General features: G+C 41.2%; 1 protein-coding gene across 4 annotated transcripts in view; it reads right to left on the bottom strand.

Annotated features, from left to right (window-relative positions):
- Positions 1-17,248, bottom strand: part of HDAC9 (histone deacetylase 9) — a 689,984-nt gene that overhangs the window by 335,091 nt on the left and 337,645 nt on the right. For 3 of the 4 annotated variants that reach the window (XM_060248614.1, XM_060248615.1, XM_060248617.1), the window contains 4 exons: positions 6,542-6,780; positions 5,114-5,261; positions 2,771-2,897; positions 1,309-1,430 (listed from right to left, as the gene is read on the bottom strand). In XM_060248614.1, the coding sequence (XP_060104597.1) occupies positions 1,309-1,430; positions 2,771-2,897; positions 5,114-5,261; positions 6,542-6,780 (636 nt within the window). Of the gene's footprint in view, positions 1-1,308; positions 1,431-2,770; positions 2,898-5,113; positions 5,262-6,541; positions 6,781-10,551; positions 10,694-17,248 lie in introns of those variants that run through there. The other variant, XM_060248618.1, reaches the window with a different exon arrangement.

The following is a 17,248-nucleotide window of genomic DNA, read 5'->3' as shown; positions in this document are numbered from 1 at the left end:
GAAAAATTAAAGGGTTAGTGGGGAAATTGATTCAGGGAAGGTGATATTTACCAAGTCTTGGAGAAGCGAGATCCATAGAATGCAGTGAGAGAAACAGCCAGCATTTCCCGGAGAGAAGGAGGAAGCCCACAATTGATGTGGGAGTGATGTTTGGTGCTGAAAGAACACACACAAAATCTGCAGTGCAGAGTGTGTCCATTTATAGGCAAAACTAGCCCTGGGATAGTCTGATGCATTGGCCCCTAAAACAATATCTTGATGAATTCTCCCAGAGTGGACAAAGACTTGGGGAAACACGTGACAGTTTGCATGAGTTGAGCTATAAATTGATGAGATTGTTTGGTGTAAATGTTCTCAGCAGGATTTGAGGGGCTACCAGGTTATATGAATAGCCTGTTAATTAGGGCAAATGGGCAAGGGGAAGCATGACCAGGTGTGTCAAGGTGGACATTGTTGTTGTTGTTTTCCTGAGAAAGCCATTGTTGAGATTAAATACCTCATTTATGGCAGAGAGTCATTAGTGAGTCAGCTGCCCAAGTTTACCTCCCAAAATACATTTTCCAGGCTTGTCTTTGACCAGCATCCATTTTGTTTATGCCAGCAGAATTTTGATTCCTCTTCTAGACCAGGCTGCACAGTACACATATGGGGAGTGACATTTAAAGAGAGTTGTTTTGTTTTAAGCTTCCCATTTGCAGGAGAGGTCTGACTGCTAAGAATTTGACTGGAGTGGCAAATCTAATCATGAACTGTGATAATCTCCCTTTTAGGCACCGCTTGAGTGACTGGAACAAATACATGTGGCAACCCAAGTACACAGACTTAGCCCCATGAACAGAGCACTTTTTTGCATATGGCTCCAATGACAGCAGAGATGCATATACATAAACTGGGAGCTAATGCAAGCAGAAGAGCTACTGGCCAGGATCCAGTGCAACTAATTTTGTACTTCTAAGGAGGTTTGGGGTTATTTCTCAAATAGCAGCCCTGCATTCCACATGGTAAACCTCTAAGGATTTTTCAAAGCAGCTTGAGATATGACACAAAGGTCTGCTACTGGACAAAAGAAAGTCAGGAATCCTCTTCAGCACTCTCAAGCCCATAGGCATTATTCAAGTAGCTCTTGGATCTCAATCACTGCTGTTTATGTGGCAACAATAGGAGAATTTTCAAATTACAAAGCCAGTATGAACTCCCCTTTCAATATTTGCCAATCTTGTTAATGTCCACTAGGACGCAGGAGTGAAATCAAGCCACATTCTAGATAATGAAATGGCTAGGAGTTTAACACAAGCTGTTTCTACTCACCTGTTTTGCGAAGTGGGAAATCATCCTTGGCGTCTTGTGCTCCTGGTAATGTGTATTTGTAGGAAGGAGATGTCCCACTAAGGGGTGGAGAACTTTGATCCAATGAGGTATGGTGGGCAGCCCTACAGAAGCAACACATAAATGGTCAATTCATAGCTAACTTGTGACTCAGAAACCATGCTGAACACATCTCTCAGCTGCATTTGCAATGCATCTTGTTTTCTCCAAGTGGGCAGAAGTGAATGTTTCATACAATAGCTCTGATTTTACAAAAAAAGCAACAATCTGTTTTATAGGATCATTTTTTCCAAGCAGCTTACAAAAGACATGCTGGATAAATGCTGTGATAGTGCAGACAATATTTGCCACTGGATGAGCAATGTCATGCTTTCTAATCTATACCAGATTAATAAAGACCAGCTCCTATTTGCATTCTGAATACATAAAGATTTAATTACATGAATCAAAAGAACCTTCAAGATAGAGCTGGAAATCTTTTTTACATCTTCCACATTATTACAGAAATATACAAGAAATTAAGAAAGCTTGGATCCTTCCTTCCTTCAGTGGTAATGGATTTATTGGCCATAGCCTTAAAACTGAAATGTGGAATATAAAGTATTTGCCTGTGGGAAGTCTCTTTTTGATACCCATTTTTGATTAATGGTTATTATTATCACTACTAAGATTATTATTACTATTATTAGTACTACTACTACTACCAGTACCACTACTGCTAAGAAAGTTGGGCTAGGATCAGGGAGACATGATTCAAGCTCTCCCTCAGCTGTAAAGTCCAGTGTGTTAGCCTAATGTATTTTATGGGGTTGTGAAGATAAAATTGCACTGGGACATTTTTGTTTATTGGAGGAATGGTGAGATAAAAATGTAAAAAATAAAAAAAAACATATTTATGTTTACAACATGCATATGGAGATTGCAAAAATCTACTAACTATTAGTTAGGCTTTTAGCTTTCATTGGAATGCAAGTTTCCAGTATCCTTTTAGGCAGATGCTTTAAGGAAGACTAGAGATTTTGAGGTGGAGCCATGGTTCAGTGATGGTATAGATGCTTTGCCTGTACAAGGGCAGAGGTTCAGTTCGCAAGATCTCCAGTTGAAAATGTTAGATAGCAGGGGGTGTAAAAGACCTCTAGATAGTAGGGGAAAGACCTGGAAAGCCACTTCCAGTCAGATCAGACAATGCTAAGCCACAGGGCTTTTTTTAAAAAAAGAAAAAAAACCCAGCAGGAATTCATATGCATATTAGATCACACCCACTGACATCACCATTGTTTTGCACAGTGTTTTTTTTTTTTTTAGAAAAAGCCCAGCAGGAGTGCATTTGCATGTTAGGTCACAACCCTGACACCAAGTCAGCTGAAACTGCATTCCTGTGCATTCCCGCTCAGACCACACTGCCTGCTAAGCCAGGTTCAAGATAGAAGAAAGATGAACATACGTGTACCAAAGCTTAGGGTGCCGGCTAATGGAATGGTTCTTCCCATTGGCTGGAGAGTCTTTTGTTGCTGATTTACTCAATAGGAACTCCTGAAGTTTCTGCTTCACTTCTGTACTGGCCACTGCTCCTAGAACATACAGAAGTGTTTAAAATGGTTTAATAAGATGGAGTGCTGACAATTCATTTTTAGGAATACATCCATCAGTTATTGTCAGAAAAAATGTGAAAATGACAGTCAAGCAATAGTTCTAATCAAATGATGCCTCTCCATGCAACTTGGTTCTTTTGATCCTGGTCCAAAAGTCCAATGAAAGAGCCATTATATTGAATTTGGTTTAAATTAGGCCTTCTGTCTTCTCTACAATTTCTGGACCTAATTCATAAAAATATCATACAGGTGAAGAGGCTTATTAAAGTATATATTCTATTGTGCATTGCTTTGATTTACCCATAAAAAGATGATTTCTGTGGAATCAAGCAATACTCATACCACTTTGTAACTGTCTTCTCCTGACTTCTCTCTGCCCCTTGAAGTGGTTCAAGGTGGCTTCCTGCAAAACTGTAATTTTATAATTGCTGGATGATCTGAAGCTAAAAGCCAAAGTCGACAAAATGGATGCCAAGTGGAGATCACTTTCAGTTGTTCCTTATAACGATGGTCTCGCTCAATAAGCTATTTATATGCACTGGCTCACCATGAGGTTTAGGGCATTTTTGCCACACCACTGTAGATCACCCCCCAAAAGTATGCAATCCACATGGGACATAAATTGCTTGTTGAGCAGAAACAACATTCACAAAAAGCATTTCAAAGTCCTCCCTGCCATGTGCCAATAAGGTTTGCATCCACAGACTCCATTCAAATTATAAATTCTGTAGCAAGGAGTTTGATTTGGTTCGGGCAACTGTAGATAGCATATTAAATCCACAAGGAGATTGTCTGGCATAGCTTCACTGAAATCAATGCAGTGATATGGCTTCTTCCAAGAAGCATTTGCAAGAAGAGTTCCTCATAGATGGTAAAAATAACAATAATCAGACAGTGCTTTTAAAACAGGCATTGGGGTAAAGAAGAGGTTTAATTTATTGTTGATTTGATGTAGGGTTGCCAATCTCCAGGTGGTGTCTGCAAATCTCCTGCTATTACAGCTGATCTCCAGGTGACAGAAATCAGTTCACCTTAAGAAACTGGCTGCTTTGGAAGATGGACTCTGTGGTGTTATACCCCAAACTCTGCCCTCCTTATTATGCTCCATCTCCAAAATCTCCAGATATTTCCCAACCCAGAAGTGCTAAACCTAATTAGATGGCTCTTATTTTGGGGAATGGATAATGGTTGTATGAATGTATCTGATTTGCTTATATGGTGCTGGAGTCCTGTTCAGGAGGAAGAGCAGCACGAAAATTTTAAGTAAATAAATAACTGTGGAACAGTTTCTGGAAAATTTGCAGATAATGGCCCTGATGTCAGAAGAGACTCTCACCGACTATATGAGCTTCTTCTTTCAATGCAAAGACACAATTATCCATGATTAATTAGCAAAGGGCATGCACACCCTTCACATGGAAAGGAAGAGACAGCCACAACCACATGCCGATTAGAGTCTGAACATTATATCATGATTGCAGAGGAGAGTTTTCAAAAGCACAGTGCAAACTGGAGACATCTGCCATGAAGCACATGTGCCAGTGTGAACAGCAAAGTACTACAGAGCCCAGAGAATCTGGTCTCAGAACTTGGTGGCATGTTACTGCTTAGTGTATATGATTTCTCATATAAGCTAAACATCTCTTTTTAGTATGCCATAAAGTCTTCTATTTTGTTGAAAATTAACACACATTTCATTATCCCCAGATATTTTTTATTGACAACAAATCTGTTGGGTGGTTCCAACTGGTTACTTCCTCAACTAGCATTCTGAAGCAGAGGAACTATTTTGAGTTCCACTCCCATATCTGAGGGGAATTATATGTATCTGCCTCCCCCTAGTGAGTATCACATTCCAGTCTTGTCCTTTTTTTTTGAATTTATTTGCCATAAAGACACAGTAAGAGGGGCTTGAGTCAGTTAACATTCACACACCAAGCTACAGAGTTATGTAAAGAGTAGCTGCATACCAATGAACACATGAAAACAAATGATATATAGATGTGTGCAAATCCTAGCAATGCAGTTCATGGACAGGATGAAACTGGTGCACAGTGAATCCAAACAGAACTCCATTGACAGGCCATGTTTTAAGATATGCAATGGCTGATAAATTCTGATTGCTAATAGTTGGCAGGAGTGGTATAGGCAGCAGCGGGCCAACAGAAACTGGGCCTTGGCTAAGCAGATCTTACTTTCTCGGCTTCTTTCTTTGCTTCTGATTGGAGGAAGCTGCTCCCTGCGGTGCCGCTCCAGTTCCTGTTCTTGCCTCTGTTGCTCCAGCTTCTGCTCTTTTTCAAGGAGTTCTTGTTGTTGCTTAATGGCCAAGAGTTCCTGTTGTAACTTGCAAAGATGACAAAGTCATGAGAAATCACAAGCCAAACCAACTTCATTCTACTTGTTGACGGTGGCTACATTCCAATTAAAGTCAAGCATCATGGTCCCATCAAACAAAATGGGACACGTTAGTTACAGCTCATGTGCCATTCATTTCAGTGGAACTTACTGCCTGATCTTATGCATGTTCATTCAAAAGTTAGCCCCACTAAATCAGTGGGAACTCAGTGCTGACCAAATGCTTAACTTTAACAGACCAGGGCTGAAAATCAATCTCTATTATTTAATTTCATGTTTGTCTTCTAGTTTAGTGTTCCTCTTGTTTTTTAAAGAGAAATATGCCATTAAAAGTGATACAGCATAGTAAATGTGGCTTCCCTTAGTGGTTCTTCTTCTAACAGCCAGACTTTTGTGGGCACTTTCTGCACATTCATCACAGCGGCCATCAGCTCTGACTGCTGTCTTCAAGCAACAAGAAATTCTGCACATCCAACTACTTACAGTTTTGTGTGCAACAAACAGAAAGCACAAGAGGCAGTCAAACATCCATGTGCACTGATTCACTGAAAGTCCACAGTTAAATTTTATTCTTATTTGGGAGGCAATATAAAATGTCACTTTAGCTATTTCCATTTTTATGTGTGCAGGCAGTCCAACAGTAACAGACAGCCCAAAGATATTATATATGAACAAAATGGAAGACAATGTGGGAGCCAAGCATGTTTGCGTATCTTTGGCAATCATACACCTTAGTGAAGGGTGCTCAGAACTTCCAAAAGTCACAACTTTTATTTTATGAGCTAAACACTTCACAGATCTGGCTGCCGTTCTCAATACAAACTGTATAGCATAAATTATTCATATGACAGTGAAGTAAAAATGGGCCTCATGAGCTGTGATTTTAGCAGAGACGAAACACACACGTTCAAAAAATCAACATGGCACTAACTGAGCTCCCTAATAGGCTAGAAGGTTTTCAGGATATTGTGATTCTGAATCTCTTGTTCAGGGGGTGGGGGGGGGAGGCTTGCTATAAGACCAACAAGTTCAGATAGTATCATTTACTGTGTGCTCCTGAAGACATTCTTTACAAAAGAGAGCCAAAGCATCATCCGCATCCACTTTCATTGCATGCTGTGCTCATGTCTAAAAGTCATAGTTCAAGCTCAGTTACTGAACAAAGCTTTCCCATGAGCCTGCCCATTCCTCACCATTAGTCTTTCAACATTAATCTCATTATGGTGGAATCTGAGGGGGGGGGGGAGAGAGAAGAAACACCTTTCTACCTTTATGTGCTCCTGGATCTGTGCTTGGTGCTGTCGGGTCAGGTTCTCGTGCTGTTTCTGAAATTCTGCGATGAGGAGCTGTTTCTGAATTTGCTGCTGCTGCTGGATGAGTAGCAGCTCCTGCTGCAGCTGCTTTTCCCGCAGAATTGGGTCCACCATGGGAACCATCATCCTGAGATCTGTTCGCAAGTCTAATGGTGTGATTGGTTCTAATCCCAGTGGTACTTCTGACTTCACTTCTATCAATAGGTAAGAGCAAAAAGAAAAAAGTAGAAAAGATATTGTCATGTCAGAAGTTTACAAGAATCCAAGCAGTGTGGAGAGAGGGTAGAGACACATTTTTCTCCCTTGCGTCTGGAACTTGGGGTTAGCTGCTGAAGCTGATAGGCTGTGGAACAAAGAGTGACAAACAGAAGCACTTCTTCACGCAGCACTAAATTAGCTTACCGAATCTGCTGTCATACAATGGGCAGAAGTCCACTGGCTTAGATGGTTTTAGAAAGAACTGAGAGGAACTCATGGAGGAAAACAAAGAGTGACAAACAGAAGCACTTCTTCACGCAGCACTAAATTAGCTTACAGAATCTGCTATCATACAATGGGCAGAAGTCCACTGGCTTAGATGGTTTTAGAAAGAACTGAGAGGAACTCATGGAGGAAAACAGGACCATCCATGGCTAGTTGGAGAACTAACAAGAGGGTTTTGCCTTCAAAGCCCTCTTGTGGGTTTCCAGGAAGCATCTGGCAAGCCACTCTTTGAAGTGAGATGCTAGTCTAAATGGATGCTTGGTCTGAATCCCACAAGGCTTTCCTGACATTTAAAAGTTTTAGAAATAATGAAGACAAGGCTAAATTTACACTATGTACTAAAGACCCCCCCAATCTAACGAGATTTTCTTCGTTTGTCACTGTGAATGATGCATAATGTGAATGATGCATAATGTTCATGCTAGCTACTGAATGTATTCTATTCAGCAGCTACCTTTAAAAGGTTTTATGGTTTCCACTGCTCTTGAGTTACATGCATACAGCAATGACTTCCCTTATTGGTGTAAGACAGTGTTCCACCTGCTAGCCAGGGATGGCATTCAGTGAAACTGGAAGTGTGCTTCACTGCCCCACTCTTGAGGCTTGCCTCATAATCTATAAAAGTAAGAACTACCTGTCCCTAGTAGAAGTAGATCCCTAGTAGTAGAAAAGTCTACTATGAAACTTCTGGAGAGGGTGTATACGTGAGCCCAGATGGACTGAGCTGTGCCTTGTAAGTTGCCTCTCTTGTAAGTTCCCCATTCACTTGTCAACAGCTCTCAACAGTTCTATTTTCTTTTTCTCATTCTTATGGGTACTTCAGGAATCCTACTTGTAGGAATCTTACTGTGGGACAAGGTCCCCAGTCTAATGCTTCACAGCCTCAGGAGCCTTCTCCCTTTTGTTTTTAGTATTTTTAGTATTTTGTGTGTGTGTACATACATGCTTGGAAGACTTCTGGCGACCCCTACTGGGACATGGAGGACATTCAGAGAAGCAGCTTGATACTGCCTGCCTCTGCTTCTCGGTCCTGGTATTCCAAGGAGGTCTCCCATCCAAGTACTTGCCAGGATCAGCCCACTTAGCTTCCGCGCTCTGACGAGATCAGGCTTCCCTGGGATATCAGGACAGAAGGATAGAAGGGAGGCTGGAGGAGTCAGGGCTACAGATAGGAATTCATTTGGCGGCTGCTGTGGCCAAACAGGTACTCGTAGACCTTGCTTCTGGCACTTCCCTCCACTTCCCTGGGCTCTTCATCTGAAAGCCTCTCCTGTCAGATGCTTGTCCTGTGTCTTCATCCCTTAGCAGAGAAAGGGCAATCAGCAACTTCAGCTTGGCCCTACTCATTTCTGCTTAGGTCTCCTCCACTATGCACAGGACACCCCCCCCCCCCCCCCCAATGCTTCTACAGGAGCCAGCTACGCCTCCCAACTGAAAGCAAGTGAAGCAACAGCCAGGACTCAAGGGGAAATGCCACAGCAAGCTTCCTGGAAAACTGGGTAAACCTGCATCTGAAGTGACTGAGCGCTCTGATCACACCCACTGCAGATCTACAACCGAATTAGCCACCCAAACTGCCACCTCAGCAGAGACTGATTGGAAGGACACTACTTACAGCAGCAGCGTAAACAGAGATGCAGAGGGTAGCCTTCTCTGTGCAATGATACTTCAGGGTTCAGGGGAACTTTTAATTATCCAATTAATTAATTTTCTGCAGCCACTAGACACTTTCTCACAGCTTGCTACAAGCATGTTTCAGGACAGGAACTGCTGTGGTGACACTTCCCAGCACTGTGGGAGGTAGGGAGAAAGAGGGGGATGTGAGGGTGGGAACATTTCCAGAGCAAAAACACTCTTTGATGAGGAATTAAATTCAGGTTCTCAGAAGTGAGGGAAGTATGTCTAAGGCTTGGAAAGGGGTTTATTGCCAAAGGCAGGATTTCAGCCTGGTTTCCATGAATAGGAACAACGTCTGGAACACAAATAAGATTTTAGAAAGGGTAACTCTCTCTCATACACACACACTCTCTCTCTCACTCACTCCTCTGCACTCTTCCTACTTTGACATCCAAGCCAAACCATTATGGTTCTATATTTAGACAGAGGACTGAGCTACAGTATGCTAGCAAGGTTTGGGGAGAACAAAATCTGTGTTGGTTTTTCCCTCTACTTCTCGGAAGGATAAAGAAGCATGAAGGTTTCTGTTATGGTGCTGCAGTGTTTGTTCCCAATGAGAGCACTACCTTTAAGTGCAGCTCACAACCAGGAATATCACGAAACAGCCTTAGTTAAGAACCATGCAAACTAAAATTGAATCAGCAGAGTAGTCCCACATTTGTCATTTGGAAAGGCTGTCTCCTTGCCTCAAATTATGGCAGTAACACAGAACATAATTAAGTCCAATAGCACAGTATCACAAGGGATAAGAGTTGACTTTTCATTTATACAACCCGTGGATCATCCAGCAACTCCCTAATGGGGACCAGCAACTCCATAATGAAGATCAGTGGGAAGTTTACCACTGAAACATTTTAGAATTCATTCCAACTGTCATTGATTTAGCCATAAAATCAGAATTCTCCATATTGTTTGCCCCAAAAGAAAATTGTGAGCAGAATAGGACCCATGGAGCAAAATGGAAGTGACATTTCATCCAGTAGAGGGCAGTAGTACACAAGTAGATCAGCCAGCTGTTGCAAAACAAAAACTATTCATTAGGCTCAGTGTCCAGATGTACATATCAGAGAAATGTGGATTTGGACAGTAAGATTCTTCTCTATTAAACCCCCCCCACACACACAAAATAGAACATTTGCTTTTCTTGTTTAATTTACATTTTCTCAAATAGATCACGACAGAGAAGATGGAACTCAAAATCTAATAGGAACGTTAGGCAGTAACATGATTTGTAAGCTCTTCAAACAAGAACATGCAATACAAATGCAGAGTTCTTTATATATATATATATATATATATATATGTGTGTGTGTGTGTGTGTGTGTGTGTGTGTGTGTGTGTGTACACACACACACACACACACACTTGCATCAGTATTGTTAAGCTTATGAACCAGGAAAAGAAAAAAATGGTGGGGAGGTGTTGAGTGCCTTGTACTTTTTCTATCAATAAACAGATAGAGGGTTTAAAAAAAAAATTCAGAACAGCTATTGTGAATCCTAGGGAGTAATTTGCATGCCTAGTTTTTGACCCAGAGGGTATTATCTTGCGCCAACTCCTGGCTTTTGTACTAATCACAAAATTGCAAAAAATCACCCTTAAGTTCCAAAAACTACCCTTGATTATAAATAATTGTCCTAGCCCAAGAAAAGAAAGCGGACAGCAAGATCCCAGCCTTTTCATCCAATTTATTCTGCAGCAACCCACATTCCATTTGTCTAGACTAAATTTAGCAGCGTTTATACAAGAAATCAATAGTGCTTGGAGAGAGCAGAGCAAAGACATGAATATTTCATCAAACTCACAGAGAAATGGCAATCAGCAAACTGACAGCTCAGTGGAGGCTGACTTCTCCGGCCCTGCAGATAAGCCTTTTTTTATTTGGACGGTGGCTCATCCCCCTTCAAGTCACAGCCTTATCACAGGCGGCATTCTATTTTTAGCATTAATTGCATTGTATTTGACAAAGGCTTATCATGTTTAAAGTGGAGAGATGGATTTTCTTACATCCGTTCTGCCATATAATAAGCCTCGCCGGGAACAACACAAGTTACCTGAGCACTGCGAAATCTAGCTGCATTGGCGGGGGGGGCAAACTGAACCCCACAATTTGAGTGAAAATCTCTCCTTCCTTCCCTTCCTCCAGACTTCTCTGCACTCACAGCTCAATCTGACATATTCCAGATACTGAAACAGGAACATGTTACAAATAAAGCACATATACATGATTGTTTTTTAAAAAGAACAGGGAAAATTGTAGGGTCATCAAAGTGACACTACATTTTAAAAAGCCTTTCCTAATGTATCAGCTTAATGACCCACTCATTCACAGTTACAATTCTTCACCATTAAGGTTTTTTTTTAAAAAAAAATCCCAGGACTTTAATGTGTTCCCTAAAAGAACTACACACCTAAACTTCTTGGTGACCAATTAAGTGGCCTATATTCTAGGCAGTCATAAAAAATGCAAAGCCAAGCTGAAGATGGGCAGGACCCAAAGGTCCTTTGGAGTCTTCCTCCAAAGAAACTGGCATTTTGCACAGCCAGAATGATCACTGCACTGAAGGAAGATGCCGCCCTTAGTAGCAGAATCTTTACATCCATCCCAAGACAACAATGCAGAAGACATCCTTCCAGAAAGATAACTGGACATATAATAGTTTCAAAGGGCAGCTGTGTTAGTTTGCAATAGAACAGCTAGATTTGAGTAGCACTTTAAGGACCAATCAGATTTTGGGGGGTGGAAGTATGTGAGAGGTTACAGGTTCTGATGATTACCTGCATTAGCAAGCTGCTGATAGGTTTGGGGTTGTGTACATTACGATTATTAATTACTTTTGGAACTGGCTCAGTCCCAAGTTGATGGCAGAAATTTAGGAAGGAATCACTTCCATTAGCCCTGCTAATATATTCACTGCTGCCTCAGCAGTCCATTTCTTTCTTTCTGGATATACAGATTTGCTGCTGTGGGACAGAAATAATTGATGCATGGCCACCCCTCCAATGGTGGAGTTCATTGCTGTGGGTTGTGGTGTGCTGTGAAAATACAATGTTTCTTCTGAACTCCCTTTCTCATAGTCTGCCAGCCCCCCATCCCAGCAAATTAAGGCAACCAGGAGGGGCAAGGGTCATATATGCAGGCAGTAGGTCTCAAACTTCCAAGAATTCTGCCCACATCTTCAAGTCCACATCCACCGAGGGGAAGGGGTTCTGCCAACTGATGGAATATGCTTTATCAATGACAGCACTGGTTAAGCATTAATTAAATGGCGACCACAAAAATGGCACAATCACTTTAACAAATTAAAACATACTGAATGATTTTGAATGGCGAAAGTGTTGGCTTTTCCCCCTTCATTTAAAAGCAGGGCTTTTTTGTAGCAGGAACTCCTTTGCATATTAGGCCACACACCCCTGATGTAGCCAATCCTCCATGAGTTTACAGGCTCTTAGTATAGGGCCTACTGTAAGCTCCAGGAGGAATGGCTACATCAGGGATGTGTGGCCTAATATGCAAAGGAGTTCCTGCTACAAAAAAGTCCTGTCTAGCAGTATCACTTTGCAGTTCCTTTTGCATCATTCCAGAGTACCCTCAATCTGTGAATGGGAGGGGGGCTTCTGGAACTACTACCTGGAGAGATAAATGAAAAAAGTCCCTGCACATGCACATATGAAGCTGCCTTAAACTGAAACAGACCCTCAGTCCATCAAAGTCAGTATTGTATACTCAGACTGGCAGTGGCTCTCCAGGGTCTCAAGCGGAGGTTTTTCATGCCTATTTGCCTGGACCCTTCTTAGTCAGAGATGCTGGGGATTGAAACTGGGACCTTCTGCTTACCAAGCAGATGCTCTACCACTGAGCCACAGTCCCTCCCCAAAGCTCTATTTTCAGTTGGATTCCCCCATCATAATTTCTGTAAATGTTAGTATATACTTCAAAAATCAGCAGTAAATAAAGGTAAACAGTGATCAGAACTTTGAAGTTCAAGGGTGCCCCCCCCCACCGCCCAAGCATCTGAAAGGGAAATAGAGACAACCACATACTTCTCAAGAACCACATACTTCTAAGCTATCACTAAGAGGCACAGAAATGCCACCTATGAAGTGGAAGAGCTGGCAGCCTGAAGATGAATCCCTTTATTGTATTCTTTGGGTACATGCAGGCCTCAGATTCAGTGGGAGCTCACAGGAGTGCAACTCCTGAACCTTTCTGAGAGTTCCATCTCCTCCTTCTGAGAGTTCCACTTCCGTGTCCATTGAATAGTACGTGCAGCTGCATAACAATCCCTGGATGAGCTCCACCACCTATTTTTCTACAAAGTGACCGCTGGGTACATGCAAACAAATCCTAGTAGCCCAATCATGAAAGTCTCCTGATTTCAGGCACTCAAAGAAGCTCTTCTTCACTTAGTGAGCACTAAGAAGTGAGAAAACTGATTGACCTCCTGTCCTGCATTTAAGTTTCAAGTCAGTCCTCTGTAGGAAACCGGAGAGTCTGAGCGGAACAAATTCAAGATCCTGTGTCAAATCTACAACAATGTGCCAACAGTATTACATACTTGAAATATATCTTGGCCTCTATGATGTTTTTAATACTTCAGCAGACCCACTCTTTTCTGCATTGTCCTGCCAACTGACTAACTGTCATTGTTCAAAGAAAACTGGTTTTCCTTACAAGGAACCTGTACATCTTTCACACTGCTATCTTATTCTATGGGCAAGATAAAAATAAGCCAAGATAAATATGGAATTAACCTTCAGATTTACTTGAGTGCTTTAGAAGTTGTCATTATGCTGCCAGCTAGTTGGCATTGTAAACAGACGTATATGCTATGATCTCTGCTGAGGGTTGTGGACATTAGTGGCATCACAGTGCTAAGCCACGCAAGTATATGTGAAGACACCACACCAGCAATGGAGTTCTTGCCCTCAAACCTACACTTTTAGCAACTTGTTGTTGAGAAGGTTCAGCAATGAACTATTGCCATGGGGTGGCTTATATGTTTCCCAAGTGGTAGTAAAGTAGCAGCTGTGTTGCTTACCTTTTTCCCCAACATACACCACATGTGAAGAAGTAGCTCTATATAAAGACCTGTATGCATTGAAGCCAGCAGCTGCATGTGGAAGAGTGGAGAATCAACCCCAGTTTTCCAGATTAGAGTATACCACTCTTAACCACTACACTACTACACCAAACTGGCTCTATTGTGTTGCCAAGGTACCTTGCCTCACTACGCTTCTTTGACAATCCAAATCCATCAAAAATAACCCTTGCCTTAGTCAAGAGAATGGCTTCTGTGTATGTTTGTTGGTATTTTTCTCTTCCATAACTGCCGGAAAAATTGTAAGGGTCCAGAAAAGTTACACATGAAAGGAACCATTCACCCTGCCTAGGCATTTCTGACCTCATTTCCGACTATTTAATTTAATTTTTCAATTTGTACCCCACCCTATCCTGTAAGTGGGCTCAGGGTGGCTTACAACATTAAAACAACATTAAAATGAATCACTTCAAAACATCATCACTACAAAAATATCAATCAGATTTGAGAGCAGTAGTCAGAAAAACAAACCACACAACACCGTGTAGGCTGGAAGCTTTCAACACAGCTTGCGCACCTTGTTGGTAGGGTGCAGGGTGCTGTATGCTGGGAGAGCGATGGCTTCATAGGACACCTGCTAGATTAAATAAAAGCCTGGTGGAAGAGCTCCATCTTACAGGCCCTGTGGAACTTGGATAGTTCCTCAAACCCTCCTTTCCATGTGACACACTAAGATGCAACAAGTAGGGGACACCAGTCATTTTTCCATACATGCCTAGACATGCTTATATGGCATGCACATAGTACTCTTCACATCCCAGACATTATACACTCTTACCGTTTGGACAGTCCTTTTCACAAGACCATTTCCTCACATGAATACTAAAAGAAAAGGAAACCTGTGGTCCCTTCTGTCTCTCAAAAGTGATCACAAAATAAGATTGTTTGTTGTATATTATGCCAGCATAATCTATAAGTAATAATAATAATAATAATAAATTTTATTTATATCCCGCCCTCCCCGCCTAGGCAGGCTCAGGGCGGCTGACAAGAGTTCGATAAAATTATACAATATAAAATATACCGTATAAGGTAATTTAAAACAACATTTAAGTTATACATTGATTTAAAACAACAATCTAAAACCAGTTCCAAATGTCTGGATCATTCTATAGTTTAAACGGCGGTGATCTTCCTGATGTTGTCTGTACACTTGTATTATGGCAGGGGTCACTAGATAAATAGTTGGTAATTAAACAGCCATCCTATCAGGCTGTTTTCTTTATTATAATTTAACTAGTTTAGGCCTATAGTTAAGATCAGGACTTTTTCTTTTTTGTGGTCTGCTGTGAAAATGTTGCTATGCAATGTCACCCCAGAGTCGGAAACGACTGGTGCTTGCACAGAGGACTACCCTTACCTTTTTATTGATCATTAAAACTATGATGATGAGCACCTAAGGAAAAAGCAAAGGTAAAAGGTTAAGGTAGTTCCCTGTCACTTGACTGATGTCAGTGATATCATTGTGATTTAGAATTGAACTCCTCCTTCTCCCCACATGTGAACCTATCTGCAAAAGGCAACAGCTATTTTCAACTACTTTTTTTGTTCACACACTCTTCTTAAACTGTTTTGCTATTTTTTGTCACTAATTTACTTCTGTGGTTTACTTTTGCTTCCTGGAAGCATGCCACATTACCACATAGCTGCGTCCCTAGCACATTGGTTTGTTTCTTTGGAAGCTCAGTGTCAACACATCATTGCCTCCGTAAACTGGCTTGTCATTTTGTTTGCCGAAGTTATCATGAGCATGGCAGCTGGTTAGGCATCCTCCATCTCAGCTGCCCTGTTACCAACAGCCATAGGGTTTATGTTTGGAAAGCATCATAATGCCTGGTGGCAAATTCTCAAGAAACGTTCAGCAAAATGGGTGGTGCTGGGTAGTGACCAGGTCCAGATGGGGAGGATCCTCTATAATATGATATATTGACTAATATATATATATATCAATATAGTGACAGGGAAGGAGTATAGACTGATTTGGTGGGATACCTGTAAGTGAAAAATTTGGGGAGATAGGATAGTAGTGTTTTAAATGTACAGGATGAGATCTCTAGAGATCTTTTAGGAATATCATCAGGAAAAAGAAGAAGGGCAATATCAGAAAGTTGCTTGTGGGACAAAGCACTCAGCATATCTAATACCAGGCAATTCAATTCCTGTTCTCATTAATCAATCCCCCCTAGAGATATCACACAATCCTTTTCTACCCCAAATTTATTCCAGCTGCACTGTTGTTTCTAAGATAGTACAATATAAATAAATAAATAAATAAATAATGATTTTGTTGTTGTTGTTCTGCTTATCCAGTGCAAGCCAGAGAACAAGAAAGCACCAGCAAGGAGATGCTGGTGTGTGTGTGTCTACTGCATCATGAACCAAACCAATTTGTTTGGTGGCTAAAAGTTCGGTTCATTAGCCACACATGCCACAAACCACAAACAGAACATAATCACATGTTATTGTTCATGCCCATCCCCTAATTCTAACAGCCCCCTATGTTTGTTCTGTCTGACTTAACCAGAGAGAGACTGGCAGCTCAAGTCACTGACAAGGATATTATCTAGATTGCAGCTGAGATGTCCTACTGACCCAAGGCGGTTGGAAAATTGCATGCCACTAAGTATCACCAAATCCAGCATTCATGGATGTTGTGGGTTGGAAGCAAGTTTCACTGAGTTCAAATTAGGACTTGCTCACAAGGAAGGATAGGTCACTGAGGTCAGGTTTCCCGTGACCTCAGTGATGCAGATGACTCAATGACTTTGGGACTAAAGTTATGTAAAGCAATTGTGAAATGCATGATTCCGTTACATAATGATCTCATTATTCCTTCCATGCTGTTGCAGAAAGTTTTAGGGCTCTTGCCCAAGAAACCCACACCACCAAATTAGAGTGAAATGCCAACTACTTAAATATTCAGGAGACTCGGGCCTAGATTGCTTGCCCTATACTACTGACCTCATTTCAGGAGTTATATACAAAACAAATGCATGTAAATGCAAGAAACATGTTGATATAATTGTAAATACTATAAACACATTATTTAGTAAGGACTTTTAAAATAAGGTATATTACAATTTATATTCACTAGCTTTTTTCAATACATGCACATTTAACTAGCCAGTCAACTAGGACAGGGTTTAAATTTGCAAATTATTAACTTTCACAAGCAGCAGATGAGGTTGTAAGATCTGAGTGTGAACATTACCACTTCAGGGACAGGTGATAGATTGCTCTTTCTAGAAACAGTTCAAAGTGTATAGAAAATGAGGGAGTCAGCAAGAACTCTGGTCTAGAAGAACCTCTAATATCTATTTTTCTTTGGGCAAGAAATTAAATTGTGCATAGAAGAGAACACAATCTTAAGTGATACAACCAAAAAGCAGTAGAAGAAAGC

The sequence above is a fragment of the Heteronotia binoei genome, chromosome 10 (assembly GCF_032191835.1).
Source record: "Heteronotia binoei isolate CCM8104 ecotype False Entrance Well chromosome 10, APGP_CSIRO_Hbin_v1, whole genome shotgun sequence".
NCBI lineage: Eukaryota > Metazoa > Chordata > Lepidosauria > Squamata > Gekkonidae > Heteronotia > Heteronotia binoei.
The sequence above is the reverse complement of the archived record's forward strand: the minus strand, read 5'-3'. Positions and strand labels throughout refer to the sequence as shown.